Source organism: Metschnikowia bicuspidata (genome assembly GCF_001664035.1).
Source record: "Metschnikowia bicuspidata var. bicuspidata NRRL YB-4993 chromosome Unknown METBIscaffold_5, whole genome shotgun sequence".
Lineage (NCBI taxonomy): Eukaryota > Fungi > Ascomycota > Pichiomycetes > Serinales > Metschnikowiaceae > Metschnikowia > Metschnikowia bicuspidata.
Window position 1 is genome coordinate 137,740 of NW_017387735.1, and position 15,475 is coordinate 153,214.

General features: G+C 51.0%; 5 protein-coding genes across 5 annotated transcripts; 1 reads left to right on the forward strand and 4 right to left on the reverse strand.

Moving 5' to 3' along the window:
- Positions 1-141: 141 nt before the first annotated feature.
- METBIDRAFT_32825 (uncharacterized protein) lies at positions 142-2,133 on the reverse strand. Its single transcript, XM_018856136.1, has one exon. It carries the CDS (start codon positions 2,104-2,106, stop codon positions 376-378), a length of 1,731 nt encoding a protein of 576 aa, XP_018710279.1. The 5' UTR covers positions 2,107-2,133; the 3' UTR covers positions 142-375.
- A 616-nt stretch (positions 2,134-2,749) lies between these two features.
- METBIDRAFT_32827 (HAD-like protein) lies at positions 2,750-4,054 on the reverse strand. The gene is made up of 3 exons (XM_018856137.1): positions 4,013-4,054; positions 3,937-3,956; positions 2,750-3,807 (listed from the first exon to the last, which is right to left on the reverse strand). Exons 1-3 carry the CDS (start codon positions 4,024-4,026, stop codon positions 3,113-3,115), a joined length of 729 nt encoding a protein of 242 aa, XP_018710280.1. The 5' UTR covers positions 4,027-4,054; the 3' UTR covers positions 2,750-3,112.
- A 765-nt stretch (positions 4,055-4,819) lies between these two features.
- On the reverse strand, positions 4,820-5,782 carry PRS1 (ribose phosphate diphosphokinase subunit; the record flags this gene model as incomplete). Its single annotated transcript, XM_018857843.1, has 1 exon — positions 4,820-5,782. The coding sequence occupies one exon, from the start codon at positions 5,780-5,782 to the stop codon at positions 4,820-4,822; it is 963 nt and encodes a 320-aa protein (XP_018710281.1).
- Positions 5,783-6,364: 582 nt separating this feature from the next.
- Positions 6,365-8,704, reverse strand: METBIDRAFT_79127 (TATA-binding protein-associated factor TAF7; the record flags this gene model as incomplete). Its single annotated transcript, XM_018859005.1, has 2 exons — positions 6,365-8,092; positions 8,633-8,704. 2 exons carry the CDS (start codon positions 8,702-8,704, stop codon positions 6,365-6,367), a joined length of 1,800 nt encoding a protein of 599 aa, XP_018710282.1.
- Positions 8,705-10,865: 2,161 nt separating this feature from the next.
- METBIDRAFT_12805 (putative acid anhydride hydrolase) lies at positions 10,866-15,005 on the forward strand (the record flags this gene model as incomplete). Its single annotated transcript, XM_018854268.1, has 1 exon — positions 10,866-15,005. The coding sequence occupies one exon, from the start codon at positions 10,866-10,868 to the stop codon at positions 15,003-15,005; it is 4,140 nt and encodes a 1,379-aa protein (XP_018710283.1).
- Between the last annotated feature and the right edge of the window lie 470 nt (positions 15,006-15,475).

Below are 15,475 nucleotides of genomic sequence, written 5' to 3' on the forward strand. Positions count from 1 at the left end.
GTTTGGTCTTTGAGATCCGCATCATCGTATTTTGAGGCTTTTTTGTTTGAACTGCGCTCCTGCGTTTCTTGCTGTAAGGCTCTGATGTTTTTTAGTATCGGTTTAATGTTTTTGGATGTGAACTTTTGTGAGTATCCACTCTGTTTATGCATTCCTAAGAATTAGATATTCAAGAATTAGAAAATAAAACTTTGTGAACGCCAAGTCAATACCTTATTAACTTTACCACCTATCAAAACGTAAAGTAATAATATATAGACCAACGGGCCAGAAAAATCCTCAAAGTAACGTATTAATCTACGAAAACCTCTCATCTATCAGCTTTCCTTTTGAACCTCCACTTTCTGCAGTTAGTGGCCAAGCACGATGTTCTTCTCACTTCTTCTTTTTGTTGTTCTTCTTCTTCGGACGCATGATCACTTGCCCCTCGGTAACTTCGGGCGGCTGGTCCTTGAATTTCTCCTGTGACTCGAGATAAAACATCAAATCCTTCACTTGCTCACCGAGGTCTTCATTTTGCACCTTCAATTTCTCATTCTCCTCAGTCAAAAACTCCACTTTTTGCGAGAGACCCTCACAAAGAGCATTAGACTCCTGTAGTTCCTGCGCAGCTATTTTCAACGAGATCTGCTTCATGTCGATCTTCTGTTTGAGCGCCGGAATCACGTTCGTCGTCACCTTCTCGAGTTTTGCAGTCAAATCTTCTAGCTTCTCCTCCAACTCGGTAATCTTCAGCAAGTTGCCGATTGGCTCTATGACAGAAGAACGTCGCCTGGCGCCACCCATCTGCTGCCTGTCTTTAAGGAGAAGCTCGTAGTATTCACGTTGGCTGATGAGCTGGGAGAGCAAGAGCTCTGAATACTCGTCGCTTTCGCTCTCCAGCTTGGCAGATACTTTGTCATCCACGTGGGCTTTGTTCGGAAACTCCACGATTTTCCCATCCGACTCGCTCGCAATGAGCCTGTGCACGTAACTATCGCCTGCGTAGTCCCACACCCTGGATGTGTCTAGTTCCATGGCAAAACAGTGGCCACTCTCCACAAAATGCTTTAGCAGATGCTGCTCAGGTGCATACCGGCTGCACCCTAAATTCCCACAGATTAGACACACCCAGAGGTTGTCTGTGGTGGTACAGTTCATACATGTTTCGGTATCGTCTTCCACCGCTGAACGCGGCTGTTCCCCCTCGAGGGGTTGCAGAAGCTGTTGTTGCTGCATGCGTGAGTTGATTTGCAGCAACCGACGCACCGATCTTCTGATTCTCTGGTTCGAAATGCTGTTTGTGTACCGACAAACAGGACACGTGTCGTCCCGCCATTTGGAGAGGCATTGACAATGGAACGTGTGCTGGCATGGAATTGTAAGAAGCCCCGAGATCTCGCAGTCTAGTTTCTCAAGACACACGGGGCACGTCGGAAGCTCCACCAGGACCAGGTTTTCGCTCGTCTTGCTGCTGCTGGAGTCCGCTGTGCTAGCTCCAAGACTGTGGCCAGACGTGAACGGGTCTTTCATAAGAAAAGGAATTAGTGCCTCCCGATTAGGCATTTCCGTCTCTACAGGCGCATCTATAGTCACCGATCGCACAAACACCACGTGGCAGGCCTCGGGCTCCATGGAATTGAACGGTTTGCCGTCGAAATGGTACTGGAATTCTGCCGCCTTGAGCGCGTCGTTGAATTTGACGAGTACCAAAAAGCGGTTTGGCTTTTCACTCTTGAGCACCCGGATATGCGTGACGTGATCCATGTAGTGATCGCCTATGAAACCTAGAAGATCGGTGGCCGTGAAATATGTGGGAAGAGCTATGATCGATAACATGGTATCATCATGTTGATCTACCGCAGCAGTCTGTTCTGGTGTCCGAATGGACCCGTCGTCAAAATCACGGAAAAGCCGGATGGCGCCGCGGCCCAACAGCTGCGCTTTCAACGGCTCATGGCTGATGTGGTCAGAGCTCATTTCGATGGAATCGTACCCGAAAACAGATATTTCAGAGATCCTGTAATCTTGTGGTGCAGAATTGGATTCTTCGCTTCCAATTGGAATCAGGTCTATTTCTAACGGCAAAGATTCAATCGAGATGTGGTAGGAATCTGTTCCTATCATACTCTGTGATAGTGTTGAAGGTGCAGCTCCATGGTGGTCTGGAGTATTTTCGCGTGGGGGAACTCGCTGTATTATGCAAGAAAGCCGCATCGTGGAGGGGAACTGGAGAGAACCCGAGAAAGGCTGTTGGAGATGAGGCAGAGAGGTGAAGTCAAGTATCATCAAACTATCATGTGCCTTGGAAACTGTTGTCTTTGCAATTCTGTGTATTGAATCAGTTTTGGCTGTGCTTTCAAGACGTCGCTTCATAAGGTAATGTGGATAAGTTGCGACAACTGGATATTTGCACCCACGGCTGGCGAACACTATATATCAAAATCACGCACCTCCACTATGTAATTCTAATGATTTTGGACTGTATCGGTGGAGCTGTTAGTCTAAAGGACAATATTGAATTTTCATTGTCTCATCGTTCTGGGAAAAGTACCTACTACTGGGGCCCAATAAATCGAAACGCACTCTCATATTAATGAATGTTGTTCTTGATGTGCGAGAACTTTGGGTAGAGAAACATTTGAGAACGCCATCTATTTTTGAATCAGTAACTATGCTCTATATAAAACATTTATGAAAGCGACTGACTTGATGCCGGTTTCAGGAAACTTCCTCTTATGCGATCGACTCTAAAATTAGGTGATGTGACCAGTGTTTCTCTTTGCAATTCTTCACAGCCCAATCTCATAAATATCTAGGATCTAGAGATCTTCGACATGCTTCTTTGGCACTATTTATTGCGGCAAGCCGCTTACTTGAGGTACCATGTGGCTATTCGTACAGCCTGGGTGTATCCGTTTCACGTGGTTGAGAAAAGGTACTAAATAAGCCGATTTACGAAATGAATGGCACCTGAACACATCAGTATTTGTATTTGTATCAGTGAGAATGCAAGGTATTAATTTGCAATACGACGCGGGCTCCATCAGACTACAAGTAAGACTCTTGCATGTTCTGTCCAGCTCAATCATAATGCTTCTAAATCGTTTATCTTCACACGATCTATAATCTATCAAAACCCATACTTTGTGGGGTCAAAAGCAGCCAAACTAGGGAGAATTTCACCGCCCGTGCTGAGAATGTCCTTTTCTTTGCCCTTGAGTTCAGCAAGCGCACCTGGGTGGGGTACCCAGATCACGGTGGCATTGGCATTCTTGCCAGAAAGAACACCAGGAATCCCGTCTTCAAACACCAAACACTCCTCCATAGCAATACTTTCCAAGCCGTCTTTTTCACGCTGCTGGTTCAAAGATTCAAGACAAACGTGCCAAATATCTGGGTTTGGCTTTCCACGGCCAGGCGGAATACGAGGGTCGTCTCCAGTCACGACATGATGGCCGAATATCTCGAAATGTTCCGAGAGCCTATCGGTCTTGAGCTTATAATTAATCAGATTCGACCCTGTTCCTAAAGCCACGGGAATGTTCTTCTCCTTCATATACGAAAGAAGAGGCAATGCTCCCTCCAACCAATCGCTTGTGCCCCAGAGATCTTGCAACACCTCGAACGCTTGTTCCATGTATTGCTCAGGTGTCACTTCGGTTATACCGTACGCATTTAAGAGGTTGCGCGTGGCTTCAGGACCAGGTCTGCCCTGTAAGTCGAGTTTGATGTCCCATGTTAACGGTCCTTTTCCGTATTTGGCGAGGACCTTGGAGGTACCCTCGGTGTAGATATCCTCGGTGTTAAGCAACGTGCCATCCAAGTCTGGATCTGTTAGTATATGTCTATATTTGTCGTTTGTGTGTTGTCATGAGTCACTGGTGATATTATGAGATATTGGGAGTTTTTCGTGGCTGCCTTGGGCTGACTCAGCACCTTGTCGATTTCACATACCGAAAAGACAAGCTTTGAATCTGGAATGTTAGTATCGCGAAGCGAAAATACCTTGTTTCACTTTGAGTCTACATACTGCTTTTGAGCCATGATGATGGGAATGAATGTAGGAATTTGGTGGGGAAAAGTGGGGGAAATGGAGGTCTGCGCGGAGATTCGGGTGGAATAGATAGTCCTAAATATCTTCTGCTGTGCTCTCGATGTCGCGCAATATGATTATATTTGAGATAATAGTAGAAGGCTCTTACATGGATTGGTCAAGGCGAAAGATTCATGGTTATAAATTAAACTGGCATTTCAAACGTTGCACAAACGTTGCGCTTTACTTTTGAAGTCTTTGATACTGTTGCCTTGGAGCTCAATTACGTGAGCCCTGGCTTCATTAGCATGACGCCCGCCGCGTATCTATTGGCAGGCTACCAGTTGGCAAGGGCTCGTGTCATCAAATACTCGGGCAAAAACATTTAGATATGGATTTTGTAAAACACCAAGCTAAACGATGTGATACGTCCTTTGAAACACCTCGGACAAAAAATACTCCATGCATTCCGGCTTTATTTATATTCGTCCACTGAACTTGAAAGCCAGCCGTAAGACGCCTCATTTCTTCCCTTCTATATTGTTCGAACAGAAATCGCCCAAGAAGAGCCGGACTTATTAGCAGATGGCTCCTGCGTATTCAGCACGAACGCCAGCAATTAACACCAAATAACCAATTTTTTCGGGCCCATTGATCAGGCACTATGGCCTCTGGCCTCAAAGAAAATATAAGTAGGATAGTGCACATCACATCGGAGTACAGGTCGAATACTAGAAATATTTCGAAGTTGAATATGTAATTCGCCGGCTTCTGTCGACTATGACCGAGCTCTCGCCTCTTTTCTTACAAAGGCGCGTTTTTGAACAAGTATGAGATGCTCTCTCCGTTGTGGAGTCTTCTGATGGACTCGGCCAACACGCCCGAAACATCGATTGTATCTAGCTTAGGACAGAGCTCCAACTTCTCCTCGAAGGGCACGGTGTTGGTGCACACAATGGCCTTGAGCTTGGAGTTGTTGATGTTCTTGATGGCATTGCCCGACAAGATTCCGTGCGTGACTATGGCAATGACTTCCTTGGCGTTGTTGTCCAACAAAACCTCGGCAGCTTTGGCCAACGTGCCGCACGTGTCGGCCATGTCGTCCACAATGATACAGATTTTGTCGGTGACGTCACCGACCAAGACCATGCGGGAAACCTCGTTGGCACGCGCTCTCTCCTTGTGGATCAAGGCGAAGTTCAAATCTAGCCTATCGGCCAAGCCAGCGGCTCTCTTGGCGCCACCTGCGTCGGGCGAGATGATAATGGCGTCCTTGAAGCTGACCTTCTCTCTGATGTAACGCACAACACTGGGCTCCGCGTACAAATTGTCGACAGGCACGTCGAAAAAGCCCTGGATTTGCGACGCGTGCAAGTCCATGGTGATCACATGGTCACACCCGGCGGTGGTCAACATGTCGGCCATGAGCTTGGCAGTGATGGGCGCTCTGCTCTTGTCCTTTCTGTCCTGTCTGGCGTACGGGAAGTTGGGCAAAATCACGGTGATTCTGCGGGCACTGGCCGTCTTGCACGCGTTGATCATGATCAAGAGCTCCAACACACGGTCGTTCACCACACCAGACCCGATCTGGCAAATGATGAAGATATCTTCGTCACGCACACTCTCGCCAATACTGAACGTGACTTCGCCTGTCGAGTCTCTCTTCAACTCGCTGGGGCTGATCTTGAGGCCAAGGCGTGCCGCCACGAGCTCAGCGAGGCCTCTGTGGACATCCGAAGCCAAAAGCTTGATCGAGTTTGAGAGCATTTTGTCTGTTTGAACAACGAGGGTAGCTGGCTTGAAGTCAGAGTCTGTCTAGAACAACTTGGCGAGCAAATTTGAGGGGGGAACAGAGAAGTTCAGTCTGGTGTTCTTGCACAGAGCTGAGCGTCGACAGCAAAAGTGGTCGAGTCTATGCGGCGAAACTTCTGGTGGTGTTCCCTGAGAGCCTGGGCCGGAGCCATTTTTTATGGCGGTTTTTTCCTCATTCCATCTATGCGCAGTTCGCGCATGCATGCCGATGGAGTTCCCCGGGATGTGGATCGGGGAACTACACAAACGGGTGTCCAGGGCCCAAAAGTCTATGGCATTTCCGTAAACTTTTTTTCCAAGAAAGCAGGTGCTGCCCAGGCCGCTGGTAACAAGGGACGGAACGCCAGGCCTGCCGCTGGCACCAGGTTGCCGGCGCCGTGCGGTCACGTGACCGCGGCACGATGGCCGGTGCCAGGCGGGCCATTTCAAGCGTGGCCCTGTGACTTGTGGAGGCGGCCAGGAAACGCATTGTTCGCTATTTCTGTGGTGAGCTGCCGTGCACCAACGCGGCAGCCTGTGGCAGGCGTCTGTGCGCCTCTAGAATAGACCCTGGAAGTCATCGTAGTTGTCCTCGTCGTTGGCGTCATTCATTGGGGGCTCGTCGTCTGCGCCGTTCTCGGCGAGCAACGCCTGTGCTTTGAAGGCGTCGTCCTTGGAGGTGCCCGAGTCGGCAGGGCCGTTGCCGGCCTGCATCGGGTCCTCCGTCGGCTCGTCGTCGTCTGGCTCATCATCATCATCATCGTCGTCGTCGTCGTCTTCCTGCTCGATTCTGCGGGGGTCGCCCTTCATGAGGCCCGGCACTTGCAGCTTGTTCTGGTGCTCGCGCACCTTGGCCAACTCGCGCTTCTTCAAGTCGAGTTGCGACTTGAGGTTGTTGTACGCGGACTGGAACTTCATCCGCATCATCTTGTAGCTGGCCTTGGCGAGTAGGACCTTCTGTTTTTCCGCAGCGTTCTGGAGGTCCGCGATCTCTTCCTCGAGCTTCTTGGCCCGCGACTTGTCCCGTTTCACGTCGTCGTCATCGTCGTCGTCATCGTCGTCGTCGTCATCATCGTCGTCGTCATCATCGTCATCGTCGTCATTGCCAGCCGCCGCCCCCTCGTCGTCATCTTCGTTGTTGTACTCCAGCTTCATGAGCACAGTGGCGGCCGTGGTGTTGGACGTCGAGTCCAAGGCGTCGGCCAACTCCTGCTCGAGAGCAATGTCGAGATCCGCCTCGAGATCAAGCGCCATCTGGTCATCCGCGCCGTCTTCTTCCAGGTCGGCAAGCGGTGTTGTGGGGGCCTGTTCCGACACGCCCGCGGCGTCCCGCGCCACCGAGGCCGAGGACGCGGTCCGCAGAAGCTCGTGGGACCGGCCGTTGTCGGCGGCTCGAGGGAGCTGCAGTCTCGGGTTGACGTACTCGTAGTGGCTCTCCTGGGCGTCGGCGTCGCGGCGGATGATTTCGTCCACGCGCAGCTCGACGTCTGTCATGAGGCGATGGTTGACCTTCTTGGGGCGGAAGCGGCGGTACACGTCCTCAAACGACGCCAGGAGCCCGTGGCGGTACGCGGTTTTCGAGGGCCGGATTTCCTTGTTGACCGACAACGTGTAGAGCGGGTGCGTGTACGTGTGCTCGTCCGGCACCTCGAAGTCCGAGTCCATGTTCAAGTGCTTCGGGTTGATGGTGCGCAACACGAGCAAGATCTGACTGACGTCGATGGTCTTGAAGATGTTCTTCTTGTCCACGGTCTTGTAGAGCTCCGTGAGCGTGGGCAAGTCGATGAGCCGCGCCGAGTAGAGCGTCAGGTTGACGTTGACCACGGCCTTGTCACGGGTGATCCACTTGATGTTGACGTTGGAAAAGTCGCCGCTGTCGGCCGCGGAATGTAGAAAGTCGAGGTTGGCGTCGTGGAGGAAACGCACGGCAATGGCCTGCTCCAACAAGGGGTCGTCCTCGACGTCGGGCGCCTCGGAATCGTAGCCTTCGCCGGGCACTCGTGTTGGCTTAATGCGCACCTTGGGCACTTTCTTGGGAACCGCCGGGAGCGGCGCGTTCTGGTCGCTGGCGCCTGTGCCGCCGCCGGGCGACGACTGGCTGGACTTGCCCAAGCTGAGCTTGAGCTTCTTGAGCTTTTCCTTGGGCGGCCTGGGCTTGTGTATGCTGCCCAGAGCGTCGTTCTGGGAGCCGTGCTTGATTTTGAGCCTCGGTAGAGGTTTGGGCTCCGGCTCTTCCGGCTTGTTCTTAGCCGCCGGCCGCTTGGACGGGTTGACCTTGAGCTTGAGCTTCAAGGACATTTGCAGGGGGTGTGGGAGCGGTTTGATGAGTGTTTGGGAGAGGTTGGTGAAGACCGGACGGTGAGCTGGGCCAACTCGCTGGGCCGACTCGCTGGGCCGTGAGGCCTGGCGCTGGGTGCAGGAACACCTGGTTCCGGCTGCTTCACAGGCGTCAGGGAGACGGCTTTTTACGGCCCGTGGAGATCTTTGGGCCTACTCTGCTTAGCTCCAAGTCATGGACTTGGAATCCTGAGATTTAATCGAGGGTGGGGCAATTGTGGCGGGGCCTGGCACGGTCCTCGCGCCCCGGTATGACGCACCTCGGCCCGCAGAACATCGAAGGATATGATATAGATCTATTCTATGAAAGAGCATTGCGGTTGGATCGTGTGCTTTGCTTGTTTAAAGCTTGTTGTATGCGCAAGAAGCATATTAGAGCTTTGACTGTCCGCGGATCAAAAATCAACTGGAGAGGAATGGTCTCAACTGACTTAACTCGCTGATGAATATACGTTGCATACCTAATATCCATAACTTTAGAGTGCGCACTTTCATGCGATCTTGATACTCTTTCCTATCAGGGTTTTGCGCTTTTGTCAGAGCACCTTCTGGTGTCAGCATCTAGTACACGTATACTTGTCAATAGTAACATCAGGACCTGTATCCGAAGAACTGGCCGTTTATGTGCAAGATATTTTAAGTGAAATGTATTGATCATATGTGATCTTGGATTCATGCAAAGGTCTATACACTGGCTCACCATGAGAATTGCATATCAGTTGGTATGTGTCTTCGTCAGTGTTGTCGCCCTCTGTTCGTTGAGAACACAATTGATTAATTGCGATACAGAAAAATAGTTTTTGAGTCGACGATGAATGGAGCTTCAATATTTAAATTTGGCGGTTTTATCTTTCATCAGCTTATCATTCGTCTCTTGGAAGAAATGGATCTGGACTCATTTTACTTGGGTAATGGGCTGCATTCATAAAGACCGTCTAACTTGAGACAAACACTATTGCCCAAGAATTCTGCTACCAATCTAAGCAGCTATTGCTTAATGTTTCTATCAATCACTTTCAAGCGTGGGAAAATTCGAGTCATGCGCTTGTTTTGCAATGCTGCACACACTTTGCGTATTCCGATTCACCGGGAAACTGCAGGATCTAATACCAAGACAGTGCGTTGAAAGCTTACGAGTGTTTGGAGAATTCTGTTTTCGAGTGGGCGATAGAACCAATGGGCAGAATAATAAGAGAATAGGCTTTAGAAGCTGAAGATTTGGGGCGATATAGTCTGAGTTCTGAGTAGGCTGCGTGATATACAACTGAAGGCGATGTGACATTTTGGATTATTCAGTTCGAAATGAGTATTGCAGAGCGCGAATATCGCAACAAAACATCTTACGGAGTATCTTAGAGCAGTATGTGGCAGGGGGTACAGAGCTAAGCATAGTCTGAATGGGCCGTATGATGACGACGCCAAAAATGCATGTGGTGGAATTGAAGAGACCTGTTGCGCTTGCATGTTGCAAGAGGAGACGTACCTGGATCTTCAAATGTGGAGTTCCAATACCTGGCCAGCCCGGGAATATTGAGCGAAAAGTCAGAAGATGGAAAGCACGGCAGTAAATCAAGCGCCTAAATCACGAGAAGGGAGCATACGACAGGAAAGATCCATGGCTTAATTCTTCGCTTCTTCGCAGGCTGCCGGACGAGACGCAGGCCCTAACTCTGGGCCGTCCTGGATGCGCCCAAGTCGCGGATTCCACGGGGCCAAGGACTATGGATCCAAGCAACGGCGCCTGGGCCAGACTACGGGGCCCGGCACCTCGCCCCGTCTTGGTGCTATTTGGCATTTGTCAGATGTGCTTTTCCTGTTTTTCTATTTATGTTTCTTTCAAATTCAAGCTCCTTTCATATTCAAGTTCCTTTCATATTCAAATTTCTTTCATATTCAAGTTTCTTTCATAATCAAGTTTCTTTCATATTCAAGTTTCTTTCATATTCATTTCCCTCTCATCTTCATTTCCCTCTCATCTTCATTTCCCTCTCATCTTCATCTCCCTCTCATCTTCATCTCCCTCGCATACTCATCTTTCCTTCATTTTCTCTTCAATTCCCCTTTGCCTCCCTCTTTCCAGTTCCATTCCTCTCTTCACAGTCAGTTTGTGTAGCCGTCCGACAAGCGGCCTGTCTGGTCTGCGGGCAGCGCGCTCGTCTTCCGGGCCTGCTTTTCGCCCTGGCCCTGTCAGTCTGGCGCCGCGCCGCGGCCCTGTCGCAGCAAGACTTAATACAAAGTAATACACTGGCAGCTGCAACAACCCACACCACCAGCCCCAAACACCAGAGCTCTGAAGGCCCCACCCAGGACAATTTTCAGCTTGTCCATAGAGTGCACCTCCTGTGAACCTTCTGTGGACCTTCTGGGGACCTTCTGTGCCACTGGAATTTCAATCGCCGACTGCCCCAGATTCGTGGCCCAGTCGCAGGACCAAGCCTGCCCCGGCCTAAAGTTGCACCCTGCCTCGCACCGGCCCTTGCACCCATTCGCGCCAGAAAAAAGCCGGCCTGCCCCAAACCACCTTTCGCACCCATAACTCCACCCTCTTTTCTTCCCCTACCCCCGGCAGCCCGCTGCATTCCCCGTTCTATCCCGCCGCTAACCCCCGTTGCGCAGCGCTGGCCCGTGGCAGTCTCCTCTGGCCACAAACGCAAAAAAAAAGAAACGCAGAAAACGAGCCAAGCGCCCTCTCTGTTGCCCCACCCGCCGATCCTACCCGCCCATGTCGCACAGACCCCTGTTCCAAGGCCGCCGGCGGCTGAGCACTTTCCAGCGGCGGTCCCGCCAGAACAGCGTGTCCACGCTCGACGCCACTGCGCTTGTGGACGACAACACCTCGGAAATGTTTTCTGGCGTGGCCTCCGGCGTCATCCCGTCGTCCGTGTCGTCCTTCCACTACGCGCACCACTTTGCCCGGCGCCCGTCCCAAGGCGAGCCCCTGGACGACGCGCTGCCGCTCCTTGCGGCCGCCTCGCGGCCCGCGTACGGCGCCAGCGCGCCGGACTTGGACTTGCGCTCCGTGGCCTCCGCCGTCTCGGCCGTGCTGACGGAGTCTGCCCAGGGCAACTTCCGCTTCTTCACGTCCGACGAGATCGAGGCGGCGCCAGGCGGCCTGACCCTCCAGACGCCGGCCTTTGCCGTGGACTACAACACCCACTGGGACTACCCCGTGGACAAGCTCGGCGACGCGGACGGCACGCTCCAGCCGGACGGCCGCGCCCGTCTGCCTCCTGCTGGGGGAGCCACTTTGAACGGGCCGGGGGCCTTGGACCGGCTCTCCCGGGCGTCCGGCCCTGCCGGTGACGCGGACGACGATGCCCGCTCTGTGTACGAGGACCGGTTCCGGCGCCGCAGCTCCGTGGCCTCGAGCAAGAGTAGCGCGTCGGCCAGCGCCGCGTCCGCGCGTGCCTCCCTCGAGGAGGCCGCGTTTGTGAAGGACTACGCGCCCGTGGCCTGCTACCAGCGGTACTACTTGGCCGAGGAAGACATCGTGGTGGGCATCGCCGGCTACTCGGCCTGTCTCTGGAAGACCGTACTCTACTACGCGCTCTGTGTGTGCACGCTCGGCGTGGGCTACGTGGTGTTGCGCTGGCTCCCGCGCTACCGCGTCAACTTGAAGGGCACGCCGTGCCCGTTGGGACGGGCGGACTGGTGCGTCGTGGAGAACGAGTACGGGGAGTTGACCATGGCCGAGGTGACGCGCGCGCGCTTCGGCGACCGCCTCTCGAGCTTCCTCACGGTGGCGCTGAAGCTGGAAAACGACGGCCTCGATGCGTCCTCCGCCAAGGACCACAACCCGGTGGTGCCCTACGTGCACTCCTTCGAGTATCGCTACCTCAAGTTCTTCTACAGCCCGGTGGACGACATGTTCCGGACAAACTCCAACTGGTACGACTTGCACTGGCTCAGTGTCAAACACCTCCGCGAGGGCACGGCCCAGTCGCTTCAGGAGCAACGTGCGGACATCTTCGGCAAAAACAACATCAGCATCCGCGAGAAGTCCGCCCTACAGCTCTTGGCCGACGAGGTCTTGCACCCGTTCTACATCTTCCAGGTCTTCTCCATCCTCCTCTGGCTCGCCGATGACTACTACTACTACGCCTCGTGCATCTTCATCATCTCGCTTGTCTCAATCATCAACACGCTTATAGAAACAAAAACCACCATTGCCAGGCTCAAGCAGATGAGCTTGTTCAACTGCGACATCCGGGTCTGGAGACACGGGTTCTGGACTCAAACCGACTCCGACAACTTGGTCCCCGGGGACGTGTTCGAGGTGGACCCCTCCTTAGCCATCATCCCTTGCGATGCACTCTTGATCAACGGCGAGTGTGTGGTGAACGAGTCTATGTTGACGGGCGAGAGTGTTCCCGTCACGAAATCGCCGGCCACAAACGACACGGTCCAACACCTCGCAGAAAACTTCACCAGCTCGGTATTGACTCGCTCGTTCTTGTATAATGGAACCAAACTTCTCAAGATGAAGACATCCAATGACGAGCCTGTACTCGCAACAGTGGTGAAAACGGGCTTCAACACCACGAAGGGCTCCTTGGTGAGATCCATGCTTTTCCCAAAGCCTGCAGGATTCAAGTTCTACGAAGACTCATTCAAGTACATCGGCTTCATGACTATCGTGGCCTTTTTTGGCTTCATTTACTCAACCTACAACTTCATCCAGATCGGCCTTCCCAAGCGTATCATGATTTTGAGAGCTTTGGATATCATCACCATTGTTGTGCCCCCCGCATTACCCGCCACTTTGACCATCGGAACCTCTTTTGCAGTCACAAGGCTCAAGCAGAAACTGATATTTTGCATTTCTCCTACGAGAATCAACATCGGCGGGAAAATAGACGTGGCGTGTTTTGACAAGACAGGAACTTTGACCGAAGATGGCTTGGACGTTTTGGGTGTTCATCCCACGAAAAGTGCCGATGGAAGAAAGGAGATTGTGTTCGAACATCTTATCTCCAGTATTGACCAATTGTCGCATCAACATGCTGAAGGTCATGAAAACAACATCCAAAGTAAGAATCTTCTTCTAGGATGCATGGCCTCTTGTCATTCCTTGCGTTTGATTGATAATGGACTCCTCGGTGACCCGTTAGATGTCAAGATGTTCGAATTTACGGGATGGAACTTCATTGAAGAGTTTGGTGGCTTGCCTTTCCCACTTGTATACGACAGTGTGGGGAAGGAGACTTTTGGATACAAGATCCTCAAGGAATTTGAATTTGTCGCTGCTTTGCGTAGAATGTCAGTCCTTGTTGAAAGGAATGGTAATAACTACATTTTTACCAAAGGTGCACCGGAGGTCATGCTTGACATTTGCGACCCCACAACAATCCCATCTGAGTATGAGGAGTTGCTTCATAAGTACACTCACGGTGGGTACAGGGTCATCGCTTGCGCTAGTAAACCGTTGGCTAAGGGAAAACATAAAAACCCAGACAGATTGGATGCCGAAAAAAATTTGAGCTTCTCTGGTTTTATCATCTTTGAAAACAAGCTCAAATCTTCTACAAAAGGAACTCTTAAACAACTACGTGACGCAAAGATCCGAAGCGTTATGTGTACTGGCGACAACGTCTTGACGGCTGTGAGTGTTGGAAGGGAATGTGAGTTGATTGATCCACTAGTCACCCAAGTCTACATACCCCGATTCGCCAGCGATGAAGAAGTTTTGAGCTCGGGAGACACGGGGCTTATTTGGGAAGATATGCACAACCCGCTGAACAAATTAGATCCCACTTCCCTTCAAAGAGTGACGAGTGATATTCGTGATGATGTCCACGAATACATCTTGGCGATCACTGGTGACATTTTCCGTTACATATTGGTCGAGTTGCAAAGACCATATTTGACGGATATGCTCTTGATGAAATGTAACGTTTTTGCCAGAATGTCGCCGGATGAGAAGCATGAACTTGTCGAGCAGCTTCGAAAGCTTGACTATACAGTGGCATTCTGTGGTGATGGGGCGAACGACTGTGGTGCATTAAAAGCAGCTGATGTGGGAATCTCATTGAGCGAAGCTGAGGCATCTGTTGCTGCGTCGTTCACGCTGAAAATATTCGAGATCTCGTGTGTCTTGGATGTGATTCGGGAAGGACGGTCTTCATTGGTGACGAGTTTTTCATGTTTCAAGTACATGTCCTTATACTCGGCTATTCAGTTCATGACCGTGAGCTTGTTATACAGGCGGGGGTCCAACCTAGGAGACTTTCAATTCTTGTACATTGACCTATTCCTCATTTTGCCACTTGCTATCTTCATGTCGTGGTCAAAGCCGTTTGAAAAGTTGGTGGTGAAGAGGCCAACGGCAAACTTGGTCAGTCCAAAGGTTTTGATTCCCCTTTTGTGCCACATCTTCATCATCGCAATGTTTCAAATTAGTGTCTGGCTATACGTCCAAGAACAGCCATGGTATATCAAGCCTGTGCCATCTGAAACTGATAGTGATGTTAAGTCATCAGACAACACTGTGTTGTTTCTTTTCACAAACATGCAATACATCTTGAATGCTGTGGTGCTCAGCACGGGTCCGCCATACCGGGAGCCAATTATCAATAACAAGCCGTTTTTATTGAATTTGGTTTGTGCTTTTGGGATGTCTACGCTCTTATTCAAAATTGATCAGGACACATGGTGGGGCAACTTCATGCAGCTTACTAACATGTCGCTGGAGGCATACTTTCTCATTCTTGTTGCCGCCTTCATGAACTTGACACTTCTGTACCAAGGTGAGCAGAGGGTGTTCCAGAAGTTTGCCTGGATTTACAAAAGACTATTCCATCGTCACCGAAAGAGTAAGAAAAGCTTCAAGAATTTGACAAACGATTTTAGACTTACTGTGTGATTGCAAAACTCGCACAATTCGCCATTATGCCGAGTTGCGAGAAAAAAATCTCAATCCCTCCAATTACATAGCGGGTAATATTATTGATCTTGAAGATTGCGCATACGCAGCCCATGTTTGAAAGTTAATGTGATCCCCAAACACTGGGGTTGCAGTTCAGGAGTAGATGTGTATCGAGAGGGGTAGGAGTCTAGGACTTCAAAAAAACGCAAGTATTACCAGATACGAGAGTCTATGATGGCTAAAATGTGGGGAAGTGTTTGCCACGAAAAAAAAACGAGGATAACGGTGCAGTCGTACGATACGAATCCTCAAAATAGTCCTAAATTTCGAAGTGGAGGTGTGAACAATTACTGACAATTCCGGAGTTTAATAGCAACGCCAGGAATCCCCATGAATGGCGGGACACATAAATTAGCTCAAACAAAAAGATTTCAGACCCCGCTGCATTTCTACCTGGAATGGCGGAA